General features: G+C 39.7%; 3 protein-coding genes across 3 annotated transcripts in view; all 3 read right to left on the bottom strand.

The window, feature by feature from the left end:
- Positions 1-201: 201 nt before the first annotated feature.
- On the bottom strand, positions 202-4,187 carry LOC129103201 (eukaryotic translation initiation factor 5A-1-like). The gene is made up of 5 exons (XM_054613539.1): positions 4,080-4,187; positions 2,859-3,041; positions 2,634-2,738; positions 1,204-1,335; positions 202-589 (listed from the first exon to the last, which is right to left on the bottom strand). The coding sequence occupies exons 2-5, from the start codon at positions 3,018-3,020 to the stop codon at positions 527-529; spliced, it is 462 nt and encodes a 153-aa protein (XP_054469514.1). The 5' UTR covers positions 3,021-3,041; positions 4,080-4,187; the 3' UTR covers positions 202-526.
- Positions 4,188-5,502: 1,315 nt separating this feature from the next.
- On the bottom strand, positions 5,503-15,758 carry slc2a2 (solute carrier family 2 member 2). The gene is made up of 12 exons (XM_054613413.1): positions 15,659-15,758; positions 15,068-15,163; positions 11,659-11,867; positions 11,295-11,419; positions 10,948-11,063; positions 10,693-10,855; positions 9,869-9,975; positions 9,405-9,485; positions 8,265-8,369; positions 8,011-8,112; positions 7,016-7,219; positions 5,503-6,914 (listed from the first exon to the last, which is right to left on the bottom strand). The coding sequence occupies exons 1-12, from the start codon at positions 15,671-15,673 to the stop codon at positions 6,711-6,713; spliced, it is 1,527 nt and encodes a 508-aa protein (XP_054469388.1). The 5' UTR covers positions 15,674-15,758; the 3' UTR covers positions 5,503-6,710.
- A 2,095-nt stretch (positions 15,759-17,853) lies between these two features.
- tnika (TRAF2 and NCK interacting kinase a) overlaps positions 17,854-23,530 on the bottom strand; it is a 60,593-nt gene continuing 54,916 nt past the window's right edge. Inside the window, 5 exon segments of the mRNA XM_054614312.1 lie at positions 17,854-19,107; positions 19,942-20,081; positions 20,845-21,004; positions 22,874-23,023; positions 23,155-23,255. Of these exon segments, the coding sequence (XP_054470287.1) occupies positions 19,024-19,107; positions 19,942-20,081; positions 20,845-21,004; positions 22,874-23,023; positions 23,155-23,255 (635 nt within the window). The 3' untranslated portion in view covers positions 17,854-19,023.

Genomic DNA, 23,530 nt, shown 5'->3' on the forward strand with positions numbered 1-23,530 from the left:
GCCATGAAGTTGTGTTACAGTTCTTTGAGCTGTAGAGTTGGAACTTGTTTGAGGCATCAAGACAGCCTGTAGAGATAAAATCCTTTTTTTTTAGGGAAGAATTTCAGTTGAAAGCAAGGTGCAGCATCACAATTGTAAACAAACCTCAGGATACATGCTCACAGCCAACTCAAAAGCTCTACATTTCATTCAGAAACCAAAAAAAAAAAAAAAAAAAAAAAAAGGGGACAATAAGTGGGATTTAAAAAGTAATGCAGACAGAAAAAGATATGTCACCAATACTCTAAAAAGAAAATTATGAAATGCTGGAATGTTGTTAAGTACTCCTGGAATAATATCAGTAGCAATTGCAAAATGGCTGCAGTTGGATGACTTCATGATTGAAGCTGACCCCTTCCAGTTTCCAGACTTCTGTTTACCAGCTGTTAAACTGGTAGATGTGGGGTGAAGGCCAGGAGCTTCGGTGAGGCTGCAATGCCCCACTGTAGAACGGGAATGTGAGGTCCTCAGCGTTGTCCTGGACGTACTAAGTCTGCTGGGCTTTGGTGGCAACAACATTTTCTTCATCTAAAGCTTTCAGCACAGTGACCTGAAAGGGGAGAAACACCATGAGAGCTTGGACTCATTATCCCACATCACTTTGATTTGTCTGCAGAATAAGGATCCCTTTATTCTGCCTAAATATCAAAAGCCTACTTGTTGATAGCAGAGCACGAGTTGATAAATCAACTTGCCAAAAGGTTTGCATCCAAAAAGCAGTATTTAAAAAAGGTTGTATTGCACTGCAACGGGAAATAAACTGGGATGTATTTGGAATGTTTACATTTACTGTGAAATGGTCATTTAAATATATTTCAAGTGCCAAGGTCTGTCACAAGCCCAAGTCACAAGTGAAAGCAAGGAATATTCTCTACAGTAACTATCTGATATGATAACAGATTCTTAAGATAGTACTTCAGTAATGCCAATACATAAACTAAGCAGGTAATTAACATATTTTTAAATCTTCCATGTTTCTCTTAAAAAAACTAGATAAGAAAGGCAAATCTATATAAATATCAGTGAAAACAGCAAATGTCTTGATATTTACTGTTAGACTTTATAGTAATGCAACATCTGAAAAGACAATTAACCCTTTTTACATATGTTCCAGTTCAGCCACTATCAGTCAGAAGATTTGATTTTCAAGCCACAGAAACTCACCATGAAAGAATCTCCATTTTCGAACTTCCTCGCGATTTCTTTGCCAATTTCACTGTCTGGTAGTTTAAGGTCATCTCTGGTAGATCCAAAGTCATCCATCAGGGACAAGTAACCATCGGCGACATCTAAAACCTAAATATGCCACCAGGGAAAGAGCAAAAACAGTTAACGGTTAAAAACATTAAGATTATGGTATATTTTTACTCTAAAGGCAGAGAAATAATACATAACCATCACCGGTTAACCTAATTCTAGGAAAAACCTAGGTTTACCCAATTACACAGTGGCTGTCATGAGTCATCATTTTCAGATGTCAGAGGGTATTGTACACATGAACGCACCCGTTTACGTGCAAAACTACACTATTGACACCTCAATTCATTCAGCGATTAGTTATTTGCTATTTTAATATTTATATTTTAGTCAACGTTATTCAGGTGTGATATTTCAGTATTTTACGATCCGATTCAAAACAATTACAGATTCACGACATTGCTAATTGCAGGATCTACTCCAGTCCGTTTTGTGCAGTAAATGCGATGTGGCAAATTATGGCATGAAAGCAGAGTGCAGTAAGTTTAAGATTATGGAGTTTTCCTATTGAAATAAAAGTAAGATCAACTGTTTGCAGTAATGTAAACACACCATGGGAAAAGGAGATTTATTCATGCTAACCATGCACAAATTAACACTTTACTAAAACATGTATAGTATTTTTCAATTCTCAGTGACTTCAAGAACAAGTTTAGTTATACAAAAAAGTAAAAATGCTGTCTGTTACAAACATTTTACTTGAAGGCTAGCTGTCCTTTTATTTCTCAGAAACTTGCCAAATCCAAAAATACAATGTATACTAAATAACATTGGTATTATGTGTGATATCACACACATGTACATGCATATTCCACTGTGTCCTAACTGGCCACTAGCGATGCAGCACTGTGCAGCTCACGGTTTTACCCGCCACTGCCAACGATGAACAAGAAGTACACTAAGAAAAATAAATATATATTTAAAGAATCTTTTGCCACATGAATAAAAATGAATATTGACAATACAGCACTGAGCACAAACTCAGTTTAACAAAACGGTCCCAAAGACTAAACCTAGTCTTCCCATTAGTACAAAAAGCATGTATGTGATTTTAGAGAATTCCTATCCAAACAGTGGCCTTCAACTAGTGCAGTTGGCCAAGCCAAAACTTGTTCAACCAGTTCTAAACCTGTACATCATTTCACAACTACTAGAGCTCTAACGCATTTGACAAACCTGTTTGAAAAAGCAATTTTTTTTTCACGTCACACTTGTTCATTAGAAAGAGGTTATATCAAATTCCAAAACATTGTAGGAAATGAGATCCACCGGTGGTCTAAACAAATGTTAAACACTTAATACTGGACAGGGAAATAATTATTCGATTGTCATCTCACCGTGAAGTCTTTCCTTGTAACATTTGGGACATCCATGTTATGGGTAGATGGGCAGATATCCTCATACTTCTTCTGATTAAAGATGTCAATTCCTGTAAGATGAACCTGTGAAAACACCATAAGTTATCAGTAAGTAAGCATTGGGGGTTTGAATAACTGGAGAAACGGTAAATCTCAAAAGTGCCTTTAGCTCTGAATTCCAAATGATGCACAAGGAGGTTTTACCTTGGCATGTCCATGCTTGCCAGTCTTGGAGGTACTCATTTCAACGATCTTACAGGGACGTCCTTTGATCATGACAAAGCCATTCTTCCTCAAAGCAGAGCACTGCTGTGGGAATGTTGAGGAGGCCCCAGAGTGCCCACTTTGGAAATCGTCATCTGCCATGATGGGCTGTTGTACACAACCCTGATGTGCACAAGAACAGACACAAAATGTTTGTGACACAAGCAGTACTAAAAACATGATTGTGTGTGGTTCTCAAACAATTGGTGCAAATACATAAAGAAAAATAATCCTATTATGATCATTATTATTGCATGGCAGTTATATGAGCATATATATTTAACACATTGTCCAACTGGAACTATGACTACAACCAAGACCAGATTAGACTTCAACAGCTGCAGAAAGAGGAGTCGGCAGTGGTTGGGCCATGAGTGTTTCCAAATCAATAGCCAGAAATCAAAGAGTTAGATGGCAAGAGAGTGCTCTGCTGCACTTAGCCCAACGTTAACAGGCATCTTCACACCTTTAGACGTGCTTTAATTTAAAAACACTAATTCCTCACACTTCAGTACAAACAATGACCCAAGGTGGGGCAACCACATCTCACTGAGCAACTATCTGAAACGCGAACGTGAAATGTTCTCGTGTCGAATTTACTCTTCGCGGTTTCATTTCCCCCTCTTGAACACGGTTCGGGGGGCTATACCCAGTTAGTCTAACACATTAGTTCATTGCCTCCTTAATTTAATATAAAATTGGTTCAAATTAGCGTCGGAGTGGCTAAGCTGCTTATGCTAGTAAGCTAGCAAACAGCATGATCTAGTTAGCTACGTTACGTGGCAGCTGGGCCAAATGAGCCCACTCTGCTACGGTAGCATGAGCTAGTCAGCTAGCTTCAGGTTCCCACCTCGTGTTTTTTTGTCATCGTTAGCTACATTAGCTTGCCAACACCATCCATACCCATTTCCACTGGCTAACCACACTGTTGTTAATAATAGGGAGAATACTATGAGAACTTAGTACAATTGATCACCAAACATTAATTTAGAAGTTACTGATTAACTACTAAGGCCACACATGCGTCCCAGGCCGGTGTAGTATATACAGACGGTAAGGCGTAGTTATTCTGCAAAACAGCATGTTAGTAAACGTTCGCTAGATGGTGTGAAACATGTAAATAAAATAAAAATGATAAAGAAGCCCCTACGTTTTACTTACCTTTTGTCTTGCTTACAAAAAAAAGGGAGAGTCACTTCGCATGCGTAGAGGTTTTGTACCGTAGGAGTAGCAGAGAGGGCAGGTACGCGCTGCGCTGACGAGGTGCGTAGAGGGGGGAGGAGCTTGTTGCGCGTAGAGATCTTGGGTCTGTGCACTCTCTTGACTGTCCGCAGGGGACGCGCACAACATGACGCGCACCTGTGCAGAACTACGTATGCATTGTACATTACATTACATTACAGTCATTTAGCAGACGCTTTTGATCCAAAGCGACTTACAATAAGTGTATTCAATATATACAGTAGCAGTCACAAGTTTGGACACACTTTCTCATTCAATGGTTTTTCTTTATTTGTATTTTTATTTTTTTCTACATTGTAGATTAATATTGAAGACATCCAAACTATGAAGGAACACAAACAACAAATGCTCAACAAACCAGAATATGTTTTATATTTTAGATTCTTCAAAGTAGTTTAAATGAGAAGGTGTGTCCAAACTTTTGACTGGTACTGTAGGTACTGGATGATGAATGTTAGTTAGAGTCTGATGGTGGCACCTTGCATGGTAGCCTGTCATCAGTGTGTGAATGGGTGAATGATATGTAATATACTACTGATTGTAAGTCGACTGTAATGTAATGTAATGTAATGTACTCAAGATAACTACTAGTCACCAGAAGTCATAAGTGCATCTCCTTTCTTAAACAAGCATCTAAGAGCATAAACCAGAGCAAAAGTACAGTGCAGAAACACACTAAAACAAATTGTACCTGCCAGTCAGTGCATATATTGTTGTAGATTAAAATAAACGATATAATACCCAATACATTAAAATTACTTCCGCCTTTTGTTTCTGGGGGCTGTGTGAGAGCAGAGTAACTGGGCTTTGGTACACTCAGCCGTCTGCTCCATGTTCTCCTTGATTGGACTTTACACTGATCTTTTCAAAGCCACTATCTATAAAGCAGGGATGATTCCATAAATATAAAAATAAATGTTGGTATAGGACCTGTGTTTGCAAGCAACACAGTGTGATACACAGCTTACGTATGGAGGTAAGGTATTGGATATTTTTGCTCTATGTAAAGCATTTGTTAACTGTGAAGACAAATATCCATTCTAATAAATATTAGGAGTTGAGGTGGGCATCTGTAACTTTGCAGCACCACAAATGATCAAAACATGCTTGTGTGACAGTGGAATGGGTCTTGCATAAATATCCCATCCTTAAACATTTTACAAAGTTACTTTAACAAAACAAATCTTGCTCACTTGTGATCTGCACTATTGGGTTGATTAAAAAACCAAACACGTTTCTGCTTTCTTAAAAGGTCCCCGCTCCAAAGCAACCAAAAAGTTGAATTACCTCATTCATATCTTAAAATTACATCAGCGGTTCAATCCAGAATCTATGACAAATATTTGTTGTTTCAAAAGGTTTTATTGCTGGACACAAGATGTCTCCTTCTACACTTTAAAATCCATAGTCAGTGAATGTGCGCTTGAGGCTTCAAGTTTCCACAACATATCTGTAAGTTATTGGACAGTTGACAGTCGGCTCATTGTAATGTCAGAGAGTAATGGTCGTGCTTGCCTGTCTTGGCATGTTTAAGGTTAGCACAGAGAGTCTGTCCCCCCCTTCGACAGAGTAATGCGAAAACAGCCTTTTAGTGTCAGACCCACACACACATACACCATTCAGAGTGAAGGCCAAGCACTCAAGAGAAGTAACAATAAGCAACATACATTTGTGATTGAAGTTGGGCTTATGATCATATCTCAAGACAGAAAATTGTGGAGGAGTAAATAATGTAAAATAATGTTTCATTTCCTGGCACACTAATAATTGCAAAATTCTATTTTTTAAACAGCTGCAAACACAACAGTGACAAACTTGATAGCCAACAGCTGCCCGTTTACAAACCCAGAAGACATAGGCGATGTTAGCATTCATTTGGAGTTTTTGATTTTGGTCAACTGATGAATGTACGCCCAACATTCACTCTCCTTTCAGCTCCTTTGGTCTCTACTTTCCTTTAAAGGGGAACATTTGGCTCTTCCGCTCCTAAATGCCCCGCTATGTTCACTAGTTATATACTAACTTTGTCTGACTTCTGTCTTGTGCTGGGCAGGTAGTGTACAGTGACTTTATTAGAGCTTATTTTGTGAAATCTCTCTGCCAACTGTGGCCAAAAATTGAGCTATGAAAGCAGTTGAATTGAACCAAAATACTAAAACATGAAAACCACAACAATGAAAGACCCCATAAATCTCAGAGGAACTGCAGTTGGGTAAAAAATATCCGAAGGTTCAAATAATTCCTTTCACACACAAACAGGCATGCAATAAAATATTGATTATAGCCACTTTAACTATCAAGTCACAATACTGCAAGTTTATATTTGGATTAAATGTAAACTTCACTCCATATAACAGAACTGTCACTGCTGGTTTTTGTGTGGCATCCATAATCATATGATAAAAAAATATCACATCGTGTAAAAACACCTTAATTCATTATATAATTATTATAATACTACGAGAATAAATGTACATAAAAACTTGACATTTGAAATACTGACAGCTGAACACACATACAAATAGATCACACAAATACGCTGCTGTTGTTTCAAGCATCTGTGGATGTTTTGAGCTGCTGCAGTTCAGTACCATCTTTGGGGCCCTGTGCCACCTTTTTCCGGCCCTTGTGGAAGACAGCAGCAATCTCCTCAAAGGATTTCCCTTTGGTCTCGGGCACCCGAAAATAAATAAACACAGTGAAGCCGAAAAGCAGCACAGCAAACAGGATGAACACATAAGAATCCAACCAAGTCTTAAAAGAAAAAGAAAGAAAAAGACAGGAGTCAGGACTGACAGTGTTTTTGGATTCTGTGAGTTTACAGTACATATGTATGTCCCTGTTGTTCTGCCTACCTGTATATATGGAAAGGTCATGGCTATGATAAAGTTGCTGGTCCAATTGCAGCAGCCGGCTAGAGCGATGGCCGCAGGCCGAGGTCCCTGACTGAACAGTTCAGCAACTATGAACCATGGGATGGGACCAGGACCAATTTCAAAAAAACTCACGAAGAGGAAGACGGCTGACATGCTGACGTAGCTCATCCATGAGTATTCATTCTGGACGGAAGAAAGAGTACATCAGTCAGGGCAGTTTCCTGATTACTTGGAATGATCAAATGCTGCCTGAAACAACGCACTGAGTTGGAAACATGTTGGCTTAGGACCTGTGTTTGCAAGCAACACAGTGTGATACACAGCTTACGTATGGAGGTAAGGTATTGGATATTTTTGCTCTATGTAAAGCATGCACTGCATTTGTTTACTGTAAAGACAAAAAATCCGTTCTAATAAATATTAGGAGTTGAGGTGGACATCTGTAACTTTGCAGCACCACAAATGATCAAAAGATGCTTGCATGAGAGTGGAATGGGTTGGCATTGTCTTGCATAAATATCCCATCCTTAAACATTTTACAAAGTTACTTTAACAAAACAAATCTTGCTCACTTGTGATATGGAGTTTTCCACCGCAACACGGGTAAGTACGGAAATTGCTCAGAAAAACAAAGAAAGTTGTGCTACCGGTATGCAATGGCAGCTGAGCTATACGAAACGGAGCAAACTCCATCCAATGATGAAGACCATGAGATGCAGTTGAAAGCTCCAGAAAAAGCTGTCAAGTGGACCTTTGGTTAAGATTTTTTTCGAGACTGAGCTTTGTACGGCTTTTTTTGACATTTTAGACAGAACATTTAGAATGAGCATAGCTTCTTAACAAGTCAGTAAATGCAGGTGGTAGAAAACAAAGTATTTCAGGCCATGCCAATACAATTGCACAGCCTCATAACTAGATAGATGTTCAGCTCATGTTGTTGACAGACTAAATCTCTGACACCTGATTGAACAAACCTGAAATTTGAGGCCCACTGTCATGGCAACTGCACAGCAGCACATCCCTCCCAGTCCAACCAGAGTCAGAGTGCGCCTGCCAGCCTTGTCTACCAGTGCAACCTAGAACATATGTTACACCCATTATCTGTGAGTTTGTGTCTATGTTATTGTGTGGTTAGAAGCAATAAAAGAAAAAAAACAGTGCAATGTTCATGGTTTATATCCACAAGTGTGTATATGTGTCTGTGTGTTTTGCGTCTGTAGCTACTCACAGACACCAGAGTGAAGAGTGTGTTGATGACTCCGACTCCTATAGTGGCGAAGACTGGCTGAGCGACACCGGCTCGGGTAAAGATATCCGTAGAGTAATAAAAGATCTTGAGGACAAAACAAGCAAAGAATTTCTATAACTTCAAAGTGATGTAAAAAAGGAGCTGTTTGTGTGTTTGCTTTGATTAGGGACAGTGGCAGGTAAGTATATTTTACAGTCGTACAACAGAGAATTAAAGATCTCATGTACTCTGCTAACTGCATTTTTTTTTTTGAGTAAATCTCAAGCTGCAAACACACTCAGAGTGAAGGCCAAACACTCAAGAGAAGTAACAATAAGCAATGCACATTTGTGAGTGAAGTCGGGCTTATGATCATATCTCAAGACAGAAAATTGTGGAGGAGTAAATAACGTAAAATAATGTTTCATTTCCTGGCACACTAATAATTGCAAAATTCTATTTTTTAAACAGCTGCAAACACAACAGTGACAAACTTGATAGCCAACAGCTGCCCGTTTACAAACCCAGAAGACATAGGCGATGTTAGCATTCATTTGGAGTTGTGTTTTTGGTCAGCTGATGAATGTACGCCCAACATTCACTCTCCTTTCAGCTCTTTTCGTCTCTACTTTCCTTTAAAGGGGAACATTTGGCTCTTCAGCTCCTAAATGCCCCGCTATGTTCACTAGTTATATACTAACTTTGTCTGACTTCTGTCTTGTGCTGGGCAGGTAGTGTACAGTGACTTTTTTTAGAGCTTATTTAGAAAAATCTTTCTGACAACTGCGGCCAAAAGTTGAGCTATGAAAGCAGTTAAAGTGAACCAGAAGACTAAAACATGAAAACCCAGTCACTGCTGATGTGCACATACAGTGTCCTCTGACAATGAAACAAGATTTTTCCTGCCATTCTAACATCAGAATCAGAATCAGAAGCTTTTTAGTGCCAAGTACGTAACACATACAAGGAATTTGGCTAGGTGATTAATTGTTGCGTACAGTAAAAATAAAACACAGTGCATAAAAAAAAAATTGAAAGATGAAAATATACAATAAAATACGGTAAGAAAGTTAAGAAATAGGAGAATTTTAAAACAGGTATATTATTCAAGGGTCACTGTGATTTTAATTTGCCACTCACTGCGTTGATGCCAGACAACTGTTGGGAGAGGTGCATCATGAGGGCAACAAACAGCTGCTGTCTGTACAGGGAGGAGCGGATCTAGGAGGAAATAAAGAACAGTACAATATTGTCACTGCAGTGTTTTTTTTTTAAAGTGCACCACTAGAGCACATTCTCGTTACATGAGATCATCAGGATACTTTGGTTGCTGATTCATTTGGATGGCTCAGAGATTGTGTCTCTGTCGGCCCTGAGGAGGATTGTTATGAAGGAATTTGTGTCTATTTTTCAGGACTATTCTAGTGATAGTTTAATGAGAGTTATCTGCTCAGGGAGTTTATCAGTTATTTTATTCTAAAACCCTAAAATCAATTTTCTTCAAAATTGCCGACCGGACAAATTGAAACAAAATTCCTGAGTTATATTTTTAGGTAGTTGTGGCAATCTGTCTCAAGTGAGCCTCTTCCTATATAGAGACTTACCAAGGAAAGGATAGAGACCCTGGGCTCCCTGTCGGCCTGCTCTTTCTCTCTCCTCATCTCTTCCAGATCCGGAGTTGCATCATACACCCCTTTTAGACGATATAAACCTGCAACACAACCCAGATCAAAGGTAAACAAGAGCAAGAGTCTGTATATATGAACTTGCAATGGTGGAAGAAGTTTTGAGAATCTTAACTTAAGTAAAAGCAGCACCATAGTGTAAATATGAACAATTACAAGTAGCTTTCAAATGAACTGAAAGTAGCAAAATGAAAGGAATATGTTTTGTATTTCGTGGAATACGCTTATTCACTTTCTTTCTGAGAGTTAGATTCAAATATCGACAAACTCTCATGTCTGTTCAGTAAGTGTGAAGGTATAACCAGCAGCCAGTTAGCTTAGCTTGGTTTACAGAATGGAAAGAGGGGGAAACAACTGCCCTGGCTCTGTCCAGAGGTAACAAATCGCCCTACCAGCACCTCTAGTGCATTTTGTCCTGTAATAAGATATGTCTTGTTTGTTTAGTTCATAGAAAAACATCTGATGTTCAGTGCAGGTTGTTGTGAATGCAGCCATCGTCTTACATTTATCAGTCAAACGTGAGAGTGGTGTTGATCTCCTTATCTAACTCTGTGTGTGAGAGTGAACAGGCATGTTTCCTTAATTGCTGAACTTTTGCTTTAAAGCATCTTGTGTAGCATAGTCTATATAGGCTACTGTAAACTGTATACTTCTGAATGATCGAGGTTATAGTGTTTCCATAAGAGAGCCCTAAAAGAGAGAAAAAAGGGTGGAAACGGAGAGTTGCTGTGTGTCACTCTTACTTCTTCTAGCCTCTTGCTCCTTGCCCAGTATAATGTAAAGGTACCGAGGGCTCTCGGGGCATAGAGGCAGCAGGAAAGTTTGTAATACTGCCGGAGCTCCAGACAGCCCAAGCAACAGGGGCCACATATCATCATTACCAAACACAAAGTCCAAGCCTATTACCTACATTCACACACAAACACACACACATACACATACAGTTTAGGTTATATGTTACGAATGTCATCAAGCAAAGATGATGCTGTGCACCTCACCTGGCTGATTAGGATGCCAATGACAATAGCCAGCTGGTGTAATGTTCCCAGAGCCCCTCTGTAAGCCTTGGGTGCAATCTCTCCAATGTACATAGGCACTAGCCCAGATGTCAACCCTGAAACGCACACATCAGGAGGACTGATGAGCAAACATTCATTGTCGGATATATGGCAATACTGGAGGGGGATATTTTGGGGAAACCTTTCAATTTCCTCTTAAATATGAAATAATTAGCTGTCATGAAGGTGAATATTTGGAATAATAAAGGATCATATAGCATATGACCTATAAAAAAAATTGGGATTTCCAACTTATTAATTGAAGGTTATAACGTGCTTTAATGTACCACAGTAAAAGCCCATAACGGCGCGGCCGGAGATGACCATGATGTGAGGTTTCCACATTCTGCAGAGTCCCATGAGCAGTCCGGCAGCTACAGCCAGAATGTTGACCATTAATATGCCCTTTATCCTGCAAGACAGGGACAGAGAGAGGAGGCAAAGGGAGATGAAGAGAAAGACAGATGATGGATAGGAGCACCAGCACCGTGGCATTATTCCATATTGATGCCGGTTTAGCTTCAACTCTGTAAGTCTTTTCAAACTAAAGTTTGACTCACTCTCTTCGACTCCCATCCTTCTTCACACTCCACATTATTTTACTCAGTTATTCCCTTCTTTTTCAGTGTCATTTTATCCTTCCTTTCTCACCTCCCTCTCAGGTCGCCCACAAATCCCACCAGGAAGGAGGATAACATGCCACCGATGGAGAAGATTGCCACCGACAATGACCAATACATGACCACGGAAGGGTGTTGTCCCGCCTCGGGGAAATCGTCTTCTTCTGTGTCGTTTCCTGACAGGACGGCGGCCCTCTCTGACCACACCCCCAGTGACCGCCCATAATGCTTTTCAATGACCTAGGACACAAACATGTTTATTGATCATCAAGAGGTACAGGCAGTCCCAAAATATGCAAACACATATCGTTAACATATGTGCTTAGTAATTATGACATTCACTATGTAACTTAAAATTGTATTAAGTAAGATGTCGTTTAAACAAAAGGACAACATCAGTATTTTTTATTTTGCCTATTTAGCGAAATTTCCTTTTGATTGATTCAATATCACACTGTCCAATAAAATCCAATAAGCGGGAGAGGCCATTTTGAAAGATGACACTTATACACATTGACTCCAGTGGCGTTGTTCATCATCAACGCTTTGGAACAACCTGCCTGAGGAGATAAGGCTTTAATTTACAATTTGTTTATTTTATTTATTTTATTTATTTTATTTATTTTATTTATTTTATTTATTTTATTTATTTTATTTATTTTATTTGTTATTTCTCTTCCATTATATCGATTGTTTTTTACCGTGTTAACTATTATACTGTTTATTATTATTATTATTATTATTATTATTATTATTATTATTATTATTATTATTATTATTATTATTATTATTATTATTATTATTATTATTATTATTATTATTATTATTATTATTATTATTATTATTATTATTATTATTATTATTATTATTATTATTATTATTATTATTATTATTATTATGCACGGTGGTGTAGTGGTTAGCACTGTCGCCTCACAGCAAGAGGGGCCGGGGTTCAATTCCCAGGCTAGACAGACTGGAGTTTGCATGTTCTCCGTGTCAGCGTGGGTTCTCTCCGGGTTCTCCGGCTTCCTCCCACAGTCCAAAGACATGCAGCTAAGCTTCATTGAAGACACTAAATTGCCCGTAGGTGTGGATGTGAGTGTGAGTGGTTGTCTGTCTATATATGTCAGCCCTGTGACAGACTGGCGACCTGTCCAGGGTGAACCCTGCCTTCGCCCATTGACAGCTGAGATCGGCTCCAGCACCCCGCGACCCTTAACTGGATAAGCAGGTTACGGAAAATGGATGGATGGATGGATTATCATCTCCATTGCACAATAAGTAGTAATCTATCAATAGTACAGAGTGGGCTGTGTATTTTTGGTTAACTGTTATTTCTAGTTTGAGCATACCGATAATATTACATCTAGCTTTGAGGATTACCCACCATGTCTGCACAGAGACTCACAAGGTCCTCTTAACACCTTTACATGACTAGACCAGGGGCTGCAGTGAGTGGTGTTTTCATAGTGATTGACAGCAGGCTAAAGCTGAAATTAACTTCATTTTAAGTATACTGTCAACCTCTATTTGGCTAAAGGCTAGACACCCCAGGCAAAAAAACATAGTTTTCATGCACTGATCAGTGCATTTTGGGCTATTTTGATTCCATAGCATCTTCTTTCAGACTAGTGGAAAGAAAACATCCAAAATACACATTTAGATCTTTGTTTTACTACACTGTGTCTTTTTGTGTCTGTAGATCCAACAGTAACATAAAACAATACAAATTTTGCTTATCTAAACATACAATTTCAGACAACTTATGACATGAAAATGATTTTCTTAATGTAGGGTAATCAACTGGGGAAGTTTTATAGTCGCATCTATTAGTTAAAAATGTTACCCTATTGACCTGTGGTATCTCCACTTTACCAATCATCCAGTTGTGTTAGACTCACTGAAATGTACATACATATTCTCCACCAATTAGGAGGGACCTTCTTGACCCTATGACCCTTTGCCCTATATGGCCACCAACCACCACAACATTGAAGAAAAGAGAAAAAAGGCATTACATATTTCCAAACAACACATCTAATCATCTGCACCTCCAAAATGTAAGTAATGTACAATAATACAACACCTCCAGTACTTGTTTAAATAAATGGGTTTTAGTGGAGAACTACATTTATTTTGGGAAATGTATCAGCAAAGACAGCACTAGACAGAAAAACATCAAGACAAGATAGGGGAAAGTCCATGGAGGCCGTTCAAGCAGAACAGCCACAAAGAAAGACAAAGTCCATCCTCACAAACAGTTCCAAATGTTGAAGGGACACCAACGCTGATATGAAGAGAATAAGACATTCCCCAATGGATGCCTGCGGCTGTGTCATGTGCTTTGAACTTCCCATTCGGATCTACTGTATGGTCTCTGTCCTGAACAATGTCCACATGAGGTCTAAGCTATAATTGGCCATTGCTTTGACATAAATGGCTGCCAGCAGAGAGGGAAGGATGTCTCTTCTCTGCCAGAGTTTCTATTTCAAGTTTCTCCACACAGTCCAAGATGTTATCCACTGTGGGGCAAATAAGAATTGACTTTATCACCAATGCTGGGCGGTGTTGAAAGGACCTGTCTGCGGGGGCAGTAAAAGAGTATAATGCTATCTGACCAGAACTGGACTGGAGCAAGTCTTAATCAGATCAGTCAACAATGAGCATAGTGTTTTCTCTTTGAAGGGGAATGAAGTTGTCCCGATTATGCCAGCAGCTTGCAGCAGAGAGATTTTTTATTGATTTGTCTGCCGCTAAACAAGACATGCATTTGGTGGAGAGCCACCCAAAGTCCTTGTCATTACAGACCAGAGGAATTTCCGACAACTTGCAAAAATTTCAATGAAACAGTTCTCCGTTGGGCACATAGCACAATTTGTGGAAAAGTTGTTTCTCTAGACCAGTGGTTCTCAACCTTTTTTCAGTGATGTACCCCCTGTGAAATACTTTTTTAGCCAAGTACCCCCTAACCAGTGCAAAGCATTTTTGGTTGAAAAAAAGATGTAACACACAGCGCTCTGCCATCAGTGTGTGATTTATTAAACTGTCAACACTGACGATTGCATTGTTGCATTACATTCAGTTTATGAACTTACACTTATATTTTATTGAATATTTATTAAATAACAATTTTTAAAGGATTTTTGAATGGATGCTAATTTTAAATATATTTTTTAAAAATCTCACGTACCCCCTGGAGAGCCTTCACGTACCCCCAGGGGTACACGTACCCCCATTTGAGAACCACTGCTCTAGACAATGGGAAAATGTATCTCCAGTGTTGCAAAGAAAGGTGTACATTGAACTTACTTTGTCTTATAGAGCAAATGGCCATAGGGTGGAGTAAGCTTATTCAGATGATGGCTGATAACAGTAACAGTATTCTGAGACAATTGGATGGTCCAGTCAGGGAGCGAAGACTGGGTGAAAGTAGATCCTACCTTCTGGGGTGCATTGATGACTCCAAGACTGTAGCCGTACTGCAGGGATGACAGAGCTGCTGTGAACACAGCCAGGGCCAATGTACCCGTTAGCTGCTGCAGGAGTGAAATGTAATCATTTAGATAAGGACACAGTGACATGGATGCATGGAAAAACAGACAATCTAAAGTGCAGGAGAACATGAGTCACTCTCCGAGTACACGGTCACTAATAAAAGGGCACAAAGAAATGAAAAAAAAATACTTTTTCCACATTAAGGATTGATTTATTCCTGCTTTATGTAACATTTCTGACAATCATAAGAATGCTTAGAAGTTACATAAGGATGCTTAAATGAAACATGTTACATGTGCTATGGATACATTTGATCTTCTTATGGCAGACACATATGACAATCTCAATACACTGATGAAGAGCAGTTTCTTCAGGTCAGAGTGAAAAATGTAAACTAAAGCTTCTTATGTCAGCAGTACAGTGAAATCAGCTGCCTGTTTGCAAATACTGCTTTCAAGTTTTAGAATGGAGAGGTAGAATTTATAACCATTTTATGAATCATATGCAAAGAATGTAATTGCCAAGAATTGCCTTACCTTTCCCGAATCCATGACTGGTCCAGAGTGTCAGCCAGGAGGTTGGTAATGATCAATGAAAGCTGCATGCTCGATCACGCTGTGTCCACTCACTAATCGACTAACACATGCACACGGACACACACACACACACGATCTACAGTGCTGACAGTGCTCTTTCACACAAATTAAGCAGGGATCCTGTGTGTCCTCTATATACACCCACACACAATACTATTGGATGGAAGCAATAAAATAATAATCACGGTGTCCAAACACACAGTATGGATTCAATTTATTTGCAAAACACCGGTTTCAGGTGTGTGTGTGTGTGTGTGTGTGTGTGGTGTTTCATATTTCTACATTATAGACAATGATATACCTTATATTGCAATTAATAATGGAATGCAAAATTACTGCCGAATTTTACAGTTTTGCTGCTCGGATTCAAAGTTGGGATCCTCCTTCTATCTCTCTATCTCTCACACACACACACACACACACACACACACACACACACACACACACACACACACACACACACACACACACACACACACACACACACACACACACACACACACACACACACACACACACACACACACACACACACACACACACAGAGAGCAGACACTTGCTGTTAATGATATACTTGAGGGAGATACAAAGTCTGAGGGTCAAAGCTGATACAAATGTGAACCCTGGTGAAAAAGTCTCTCTCTCACAAACACGTCCTCAGAAAAAGAAAATTGCAACAACTCCAGAAGCATAATGCTCTAGTTTCATTTATTTCTCTCTTGCAGTATCTCTTTTACAAAACAAATAAATCCCAAATCAGGACATTAGTAATGCTCTTTCAAAAATAAAGAAAAAAACAAGAAATAAACAGAATTAAGAATACAGCTGTTTCGTCTTTGAAAGGAGAGTCCTCAGTGTAAGAGTGAATTCTGTGATGGACAAACATAAAAATAATAAAGCCCCATTCACACTTGCTCATTAATCATACACACAGTTGCATGCGTGCACACACACACATAGGGAAGACAGTGGTTTTCTTCAGCTCGGCTCTTTATTGCTAAAATGTTAGCCTGCCCCCCTAACAGAGATTGGTGAACCTTTCTTGCATCTTTGCAGGAGCAGCTACTGTGTGAACGTGTACAAATTATAATTGAACAGAAAAAAAAAAACTTGATAAAATTCATTCAGTCTTTCTTTTGACACCTTAAATGTGTTAACCATACACCAATATGGCAAGCCTGCAGTATATCTACCCGAAAAAAAAGACTAATCTGCATTACAGTGCTCTCCAATGTGGATGAGTATGCATGACCTAGTCCACCCTCAATAGTGTTATACAATTTAATACCATATGCATTAATGATAGACAGATAAAGTATTTAGAAAGAAATTGCAGGGTTTTCTAATACCATATTCAGTTACTCCTTTCAAAGAATAAACCAAGTCTTAAATGTGTTAACGTATATCTCAATTAGAAGAGAAAAATAACATCAGCAATGTGTTAAAATAAGACAAAAACACACACACGAATATAAACTGTGAAAATGAACCGTATAGGCAATAAAATTATTAATTATAACATGAGCGATAATCTTTTGATCTCCCATTTTTTCGTTTTGCTTACATCATGCTAGGCACTGTACAAACAGGAAGGAGCCAAGAGCACAGGGAAGAGCATGATTCAAAAGGACACCGCAGCGTTCGACAATGAGATCCTTCACATGCACACAGTATTCAGGATTGCAGCTCATGTTCTGTTGAGGTTGAACTCAGGATAAGCATTTTCATATTCCCTACAGCAGCATGGCTGTATTTGTGAAAAGCCAAAACACCACTGTGTTAAAGGAAACAGCAGAACACCTTCTAAAAAAAACAAACAAAAAAATCAACTGCTAAAATATTGCCTATCTTTAAATGCTTGGCGTTCAGACACACCAACTCATAAACTCCATACTAAGAAGATAATATCATAAATCTGCATGTTGACACACTCAATGTTGCTTTGATCGCATTCAGCTAAAAGTTCACACACAGAGACTGATTTACTTGACTCTTTTTTTTTTTTTTTTTTTTTGGACATTGATTTAATGCACCACTTTGATTCAAACTTGATTTGTATGGAACTCATTTCGACACCAAGTCAAACACACACACATACACACACACACACACACACACACATACACACACACACACACACACACACACACACACACACACACACACACACACACATTAACATACACTCCTGATTTCAGAAACACATATGTGCTGTACATTTCTTCGCGCTTCAAAGACTGACAGACTCAGTCACATCAAAAGAAAAAGAACAGAAATAAAAAAAGAATGAACAGAATGACGCTATCATTGTTCATTGAATATTACAGTATATCTGATGCAGCACCTTCAGAGTTTAAAGAGTGAAAACAGGGGTGGTGAGAGTTAGATGATGATGATGGGGTGGAGGTGACAGGAGGAGGGGCCGAGGAAACGAGGAAAGACCGGTGATTCTACTTTAAAGGGAACACAGACATCACATCTTTGCAAACCGTGACAACCCGCCTGTGACAGCAGATTGTCTCACCGCATCTCTATCAGCGAAATGCGATCGGACAATTCGGTTTACTCCGGGCCCCGAAATGATGGCGAGAGGAGGAAGTGGAAGGAGGAGAAGGGGGAGTGACACAGGAGAAGGAAAATCAATTAGGCTGTCTGCTTTCACCGCTGACACCCACAGTAGATTTGTCATCCCTTCAGCTGCCCTGTCATATGCAGAAGTATAGATTTGAATTCATATTAAATCTCATTCATCTTTTTCTCCGACCTCTGATAAGTGTGTAAGTTCTCCGGGAACAATCCCCACATATGGCTCATAGGAAGTGAGGAAAAATGGAGGACACAGGTATCAAAGGGTTGAAAAAGTGATGACTAGATCTACCTGGGAGGAGAAGGGGAGACAAAGGGAGGAAGAGAAGAGGAGGAGGAGGAGGCAGGTGTTGAGTGTATTTCTACAGCTGTTGAACACTTGAACGCAGTTACACACAGAGGAAGAGAATATTTGGAAAAGTCAGTGGCACCACTATGCCAGTCAGTTGAGAGACGATTGGTTTTCTGCGTGACCTGACATAATCTAGGGTGGCATGTCTCTTCATTCAGAAGAGATCTTTGTTTTTTGTTTTTCTCTACGTTAACTTTTTTTCTTTTGTTGTCCTACGCGGTTTTTAGTCTCTCCAGTGTTAAAAGAGTTCACTTGTGGCTTCTCGATCGTCACTCTGTTTCATTTTGTGAGTAGTGCCGTGGGCCAAGGTGTGAGGCCGGGCCGGCCGATGGGAGAGTGGAGGCAGAGTGGACAGTGGGAAGAGCCCTCACCAGTTCATCATAGAGTTTCTGTTGAGGGTCATGAAGAAAACTTGGCTGCTACCTCCCGAACGCACCGACGCAAAGAATACCTGCAGAGAGAGAGAAGAGAGAGAGAGAGAGAATATCACAACCATAAACATTTTCATTTCTCATTTCAAAATATTATAATATCACAATAACTGCAGATCACAAATAAATATGCTTTTCAGAGATACAGTTTCATTAATGTATAATCACCTGAAACTAAGTATTGTTGTGTTTTGTTAGCTTAGAATGAACCCTTCATATCTACAAAGGGAGCGGGTCCTCTTGATGGAGGCCGCCATGTTGCATCGCCATGTTGCTACAGTAGCCCAGAACGGACAAACCAAAAACTTGCTCGAGCCTTTTTTGCATTTTTATGTTTTACATGAGTTGTCCGACATTCTAGTGAAACCGCAGTGCCGTTGGTGCTAAACCGTGGTACCGCCAGCCTTCCATTGCTCCTAAAGTAGGGTTATTATGGTACGGATGGCCTCTGAGCCTCTCCATGCACACAAAGCTTTTATTTTTGTTTAAATGCATGTTTTCTGTAAGCACATCTGGGCAGATTTGCATAGACAAAGTTGGATCTATGAAAACTTCCCATAAAAATGTAATGGACGTTATCTGCTGTTTTATCTGAACGTGAAAATGTATTACCTGATATAGCACGAAAAGTTTGCTTTTTTGTTTATGTGGGCCTGTGGAATATCTGTGCAAGTTATACTAAACTTCATACACACAATCCATGTTTTAACAACTTGTGTCCGTTTTAAATTTTTTACATATTTTGTCACACATACTGCAAGTGCTGCTGAGAATTATTTCATTGTCATCAAATCATTTCCAAGCAACAGATAAGAGTAACTGAGAATCAAAGTGTTTTTTGTTTTTTTTTTTACCTTGTCGTTCCGCTCACACAGGAATTTGAGTCTCTGGGCCCTCTTGTGCATAAAGACTCCATCCAGATGACCGGTCTCCACAGAGCGGATCTCTATGGCTTTCTCACCCCAGCCCATAATCTGATTAGAGTGGATATAGGCTGGGAAAGAGAAAAACACAAGACAAGCATGAATGACAATGGGGGAAAAAATATTCAAAATATATATCAAATCACATTCAGTTCACAACTTCATGATATATTAATATACCATTAGAACATCCCATAACCCAGAGCATCCAAATGCAAAACGTAGAGTCCAGATTCATTGGCACTAACTAAATGATGTTGGCTCTGCAGGTGTAATACCACTGGTTGTCACATGGGGGCAGTGAAGTACTTCCCTATTGAAGCGGTGCTCTTCCATACAGTACATGCATGTACACATTTCTTTGTTGGACTTTTGATCTCTAGGTTGCCCCATTTCTCTTTCCCTCCCTTATTCTCACTCCCTCCTTTCTCCCTTTTACGCTTACATTTGATCATGTATATCCCTTTGACATCTTTCTGAAAACTTTTCTGCCCCCCTCCCTCCCTCCCTCTTCCTCCTTTGTTCCTTCGAAAGCAACTCTGGAAGCCTTCCTGTGAAGGCTGATGTTACATTCAGATTTTGAATCCAATTAGACCTCAAATGAACCCCAATAAGTTCAGTTCTCAGAGAATTCACCAGACTCTTCATCTGCATTGCATCACTTAGATAGGCGCTGAAATGGTTATTAGAATAAATCTATATTTATAATTTAAGTCTTTGAACTGGGCGTTTTTTTCTATGATGTTTTAATGACGCCAGAGTTGATTAAAAAAATCCTCTTAAATGGGCTTAACACACGGAATTAAAATATTTGTGTCGGTGGGTGGGACGTACCAACAGAGGTAGGCATCTCCCCCCACTGCAGCACCACGTCCTTGGTGATTCGCCCGTAGGTGTTGACGTAGACGCCCTCGTCCTCGTAACACAGCAGCATCTCCATCCCATCAGTTTTAGGGAGCACCACGATGGCATGGGGCGTCACCTGGCTCTGGATCTGTCGCAGATACACACACACACACTCAAACATTACAGGGGCTTTAATGAAATCTGTCAACTTTAATCATAATCTACAGGAGATTAAAATATTACTGAGGTTTCATCATGAGCATTTAATGCAAAATTTGGCTGGCCTTCAAACTGTAATCCTCTAAAGAGCGAGTTTTGTGGATATTGACAAAGCTGCCAAATATCAGCGGCATTAGAGCATCAAAAGGTTCAGACTTTTGCTTGTCGACCGCAAAGCCTATACGCTCTGTATAATAAGGACAAACTATAACACTTTACTCAGATTGTTAATTAACTGGAACACCATCAGAAGAGTTGGCAACAGAAACAAACACACAGAGATGGCTTGAATCTGTGCACTTTACCCAGAATGTACCGCAGAGAATAACCCAATTATTAGTGCCAGCAGGCTCTCCTGAGGTGTGACTCAGTACCACACTTCAGGAGCACAACAAGGGATCATATCAGTAAAATGAATTAGTGACAAGGTGCTGAAAAAACGCATCTTAGCCCACGAGAAACTGCATTTACACAACCACCAGGAGGAATTAAATTCTCTTGTTGCAACTCATGTGGCAGGAAAGCACTGAATGAATTTCGTATTGAGGTCATACAATGATTCTAATACAAATTTGGAATTAGGCTTTCATTCTACTCACTGGTAGTAGTATGCATCTTTTCAAACCTTTGTGATGTCTCCCGTGGGTAAAATGAATTTATTCATGCAACCTGTTTCTAGCTAAATTGTCCATTAATCTCTACTCTAATGACCTGCACATAGAAGCATGTAGTACTTCTGTGCATCCACTACGGGAGGTTTTTGACTAAACATCTATAGGTCTAGTCTAAAAGGGGTGGATGGCAGAGTGTCACCTTCATCTGTTTGGCACACTGGAAGAGAAGTTGGCAGGGGGAAGGACAGAGAAAGGAAGCATGGATTAAAGACACAATCACCTCCAGAGGATTATTCTTTCATAATAAGTCTTGCGGTGCACTGACTGTAAAGCATGGACTCCATCTACAAGCTACAATTGTGTGTTCTCACATCTGTGTTCAGCTGCTTATATTTTACTGAAATATTGCCGCTAAATCAAGAGTTTGGCTAAACTGTGTTTGAACTTAATTTGGGTACGAGCATGCGATTAGTGGAGCTACCACGGAACGAACTGATGTGCATGAAAGTACCAAAACTGATTTGCATTCTAGCTTGCACATGGACAACTACTGATGGTGCACGTGGATGACTACTGATGGTGCACCTAGCTTCCATGAGTGACTGAGTGACTGGAATCCATAACTGACTGAATGCTGCTCCGGGGAAAAGAGGTGCAACAGACTCAAAGAATACGCTGACGTCTAGACAACAACGCTCCTTTGGTGACCTTTTGTTGCAACTGGAAATTTTGCACAAGCTACTACTTATTGAATTTCTGCAATAAGGTGTACTTCGGTAATTCGAGCTCCATTCGGTGCACTGAGCATAGATCGTCCAAGCCAAGGGCTCCATATTTAGCAAACTAAAATAGTATCTGATAAAAGAGGTAAAGCACCAATCAGTCTTTCACACACACACACACACACACACACGACAGTAAATCAATCAAAGTGGGTAATTTGTCAGGAAAAGTAATTGCATTCCTTGAAGCAGATCCTCGAGAGACAGTGCATGAGTCACTGCTGACCTTGGTAACAGGAGGAGAACAGCAGGTAGGAAGAATAGGGAAAAATACCATTATCTCTCTCTGCCACCTTGTTTTTTCTTCATTCAAAGTCATGTCATGTCAATTCGAGAGAAACATGTTTTTTTTGGAGACTTACCAAAGCCTCACGCTCAGACAAGCACAGCGTTTGCACTTACATGGGAGGGGATGTAGATGTCGTATGGGTTGCCCGAGTCCACGTCGATGACATGGAAGCCCACGCTGGAGCCGTAGATGACCTTTAACCTCTGACCTTCCTCCACCGTCAGGTCAACCAGCTGAGGACGGTGCTGCAACTCAGTGAATGACTGAGAGAAACAGACAGGGGAGGGAGAAGAAAAAACAAATGAAGCAGGAAGAGAAGGAGAGAGTGTGCAAAGATGTTCGGTGGGTGGAGTGTTAATGTGTGTTAAGTATGTACACTTTTGTGCTTCCATACCTTAAAGGCCATGAACTTGTGGTAGGGTTTGGGAGCCCAGGCATAGATTTCCACAGCGTTCTTCTGAGCAATCACCAGGAACTTAATCCTCTCATATTTGACTGGAGACAGGACATAGACACTTACAAAAGTGGCAAACAAGACCAGCTAAATTTGTCCACGTTAGCAATCTGACCCGATGTACATCATTTATGTCGGATTTATTTACCAAAAGATGATACATGTAACATTTATCATAAACCTTGTCCCCACTCTCCTTACCGGTGTAAATAATTGTGCATTTGATGTGAGAAATATGAAAAATATTACGGGAAGGAGCATGGAAAAATACTTAATATTAATATAACAAGAATATAATTGTAGTTTAATAATTAAT

The sequence above is a fragment of the Anoplopoma fimbria genome, chromosome 15, assembly GCF_027596085.1.
Source record: "Anoplopoma fimbria isolate UVic2021 breed Golden Eagle Sablefish chromosome 15, Afim_UVic_2022, whole genome shotgun sequence".
NCBI lineage: Eukaryota > Metazoa > Chordata > Actinopteri > Perciformes > Anoplopomatidae > Anoplopoma > Anoplopoma fimbria.

Excerpts from the sequence above, each read along its gene's own strand:
- LOC129103201 (XM_054613539.1), bottom strand. The coding sequence starts at position 3,020 with ATGGCAGATGACGATTTCCAAAGTGGGCACTCTGGGGCCTCCTCAACA. Across the intron at positions 1,336-2,633 it reads TTACAAGGAAAGACTTCACG|GTTTTAGATGTCGCCGATGG; the intron begins GTGAGATGACAA and ends TGGCATATTTAG. Across the intron at positions 590-1,203 it reads AAAATGGAGATTCTTTCATG|GTCACTGTGCTGAAAGCTTT; the intron begins GTGAGTTTCTGT and ends CTCCCCTTTCAG.
- slc2a2 (XM_054613413.1), bottom strand. Across the intron at positions 8,113-8,264 it reads CACTCTTCACTCTGGTGTCT|GTTGCACTGGTAGACAAGGC; the intron begins GTGAGTAGCTAC and ends CATATGTTCTAG. Across the intron at positions 6,915-7,015 it reads TGACCTTTCCATATATACAG|ACTTGGTTGGATTCTTATGT; the intron begins GTAGGCAGAACA and ends TTTTCTTTTAAG.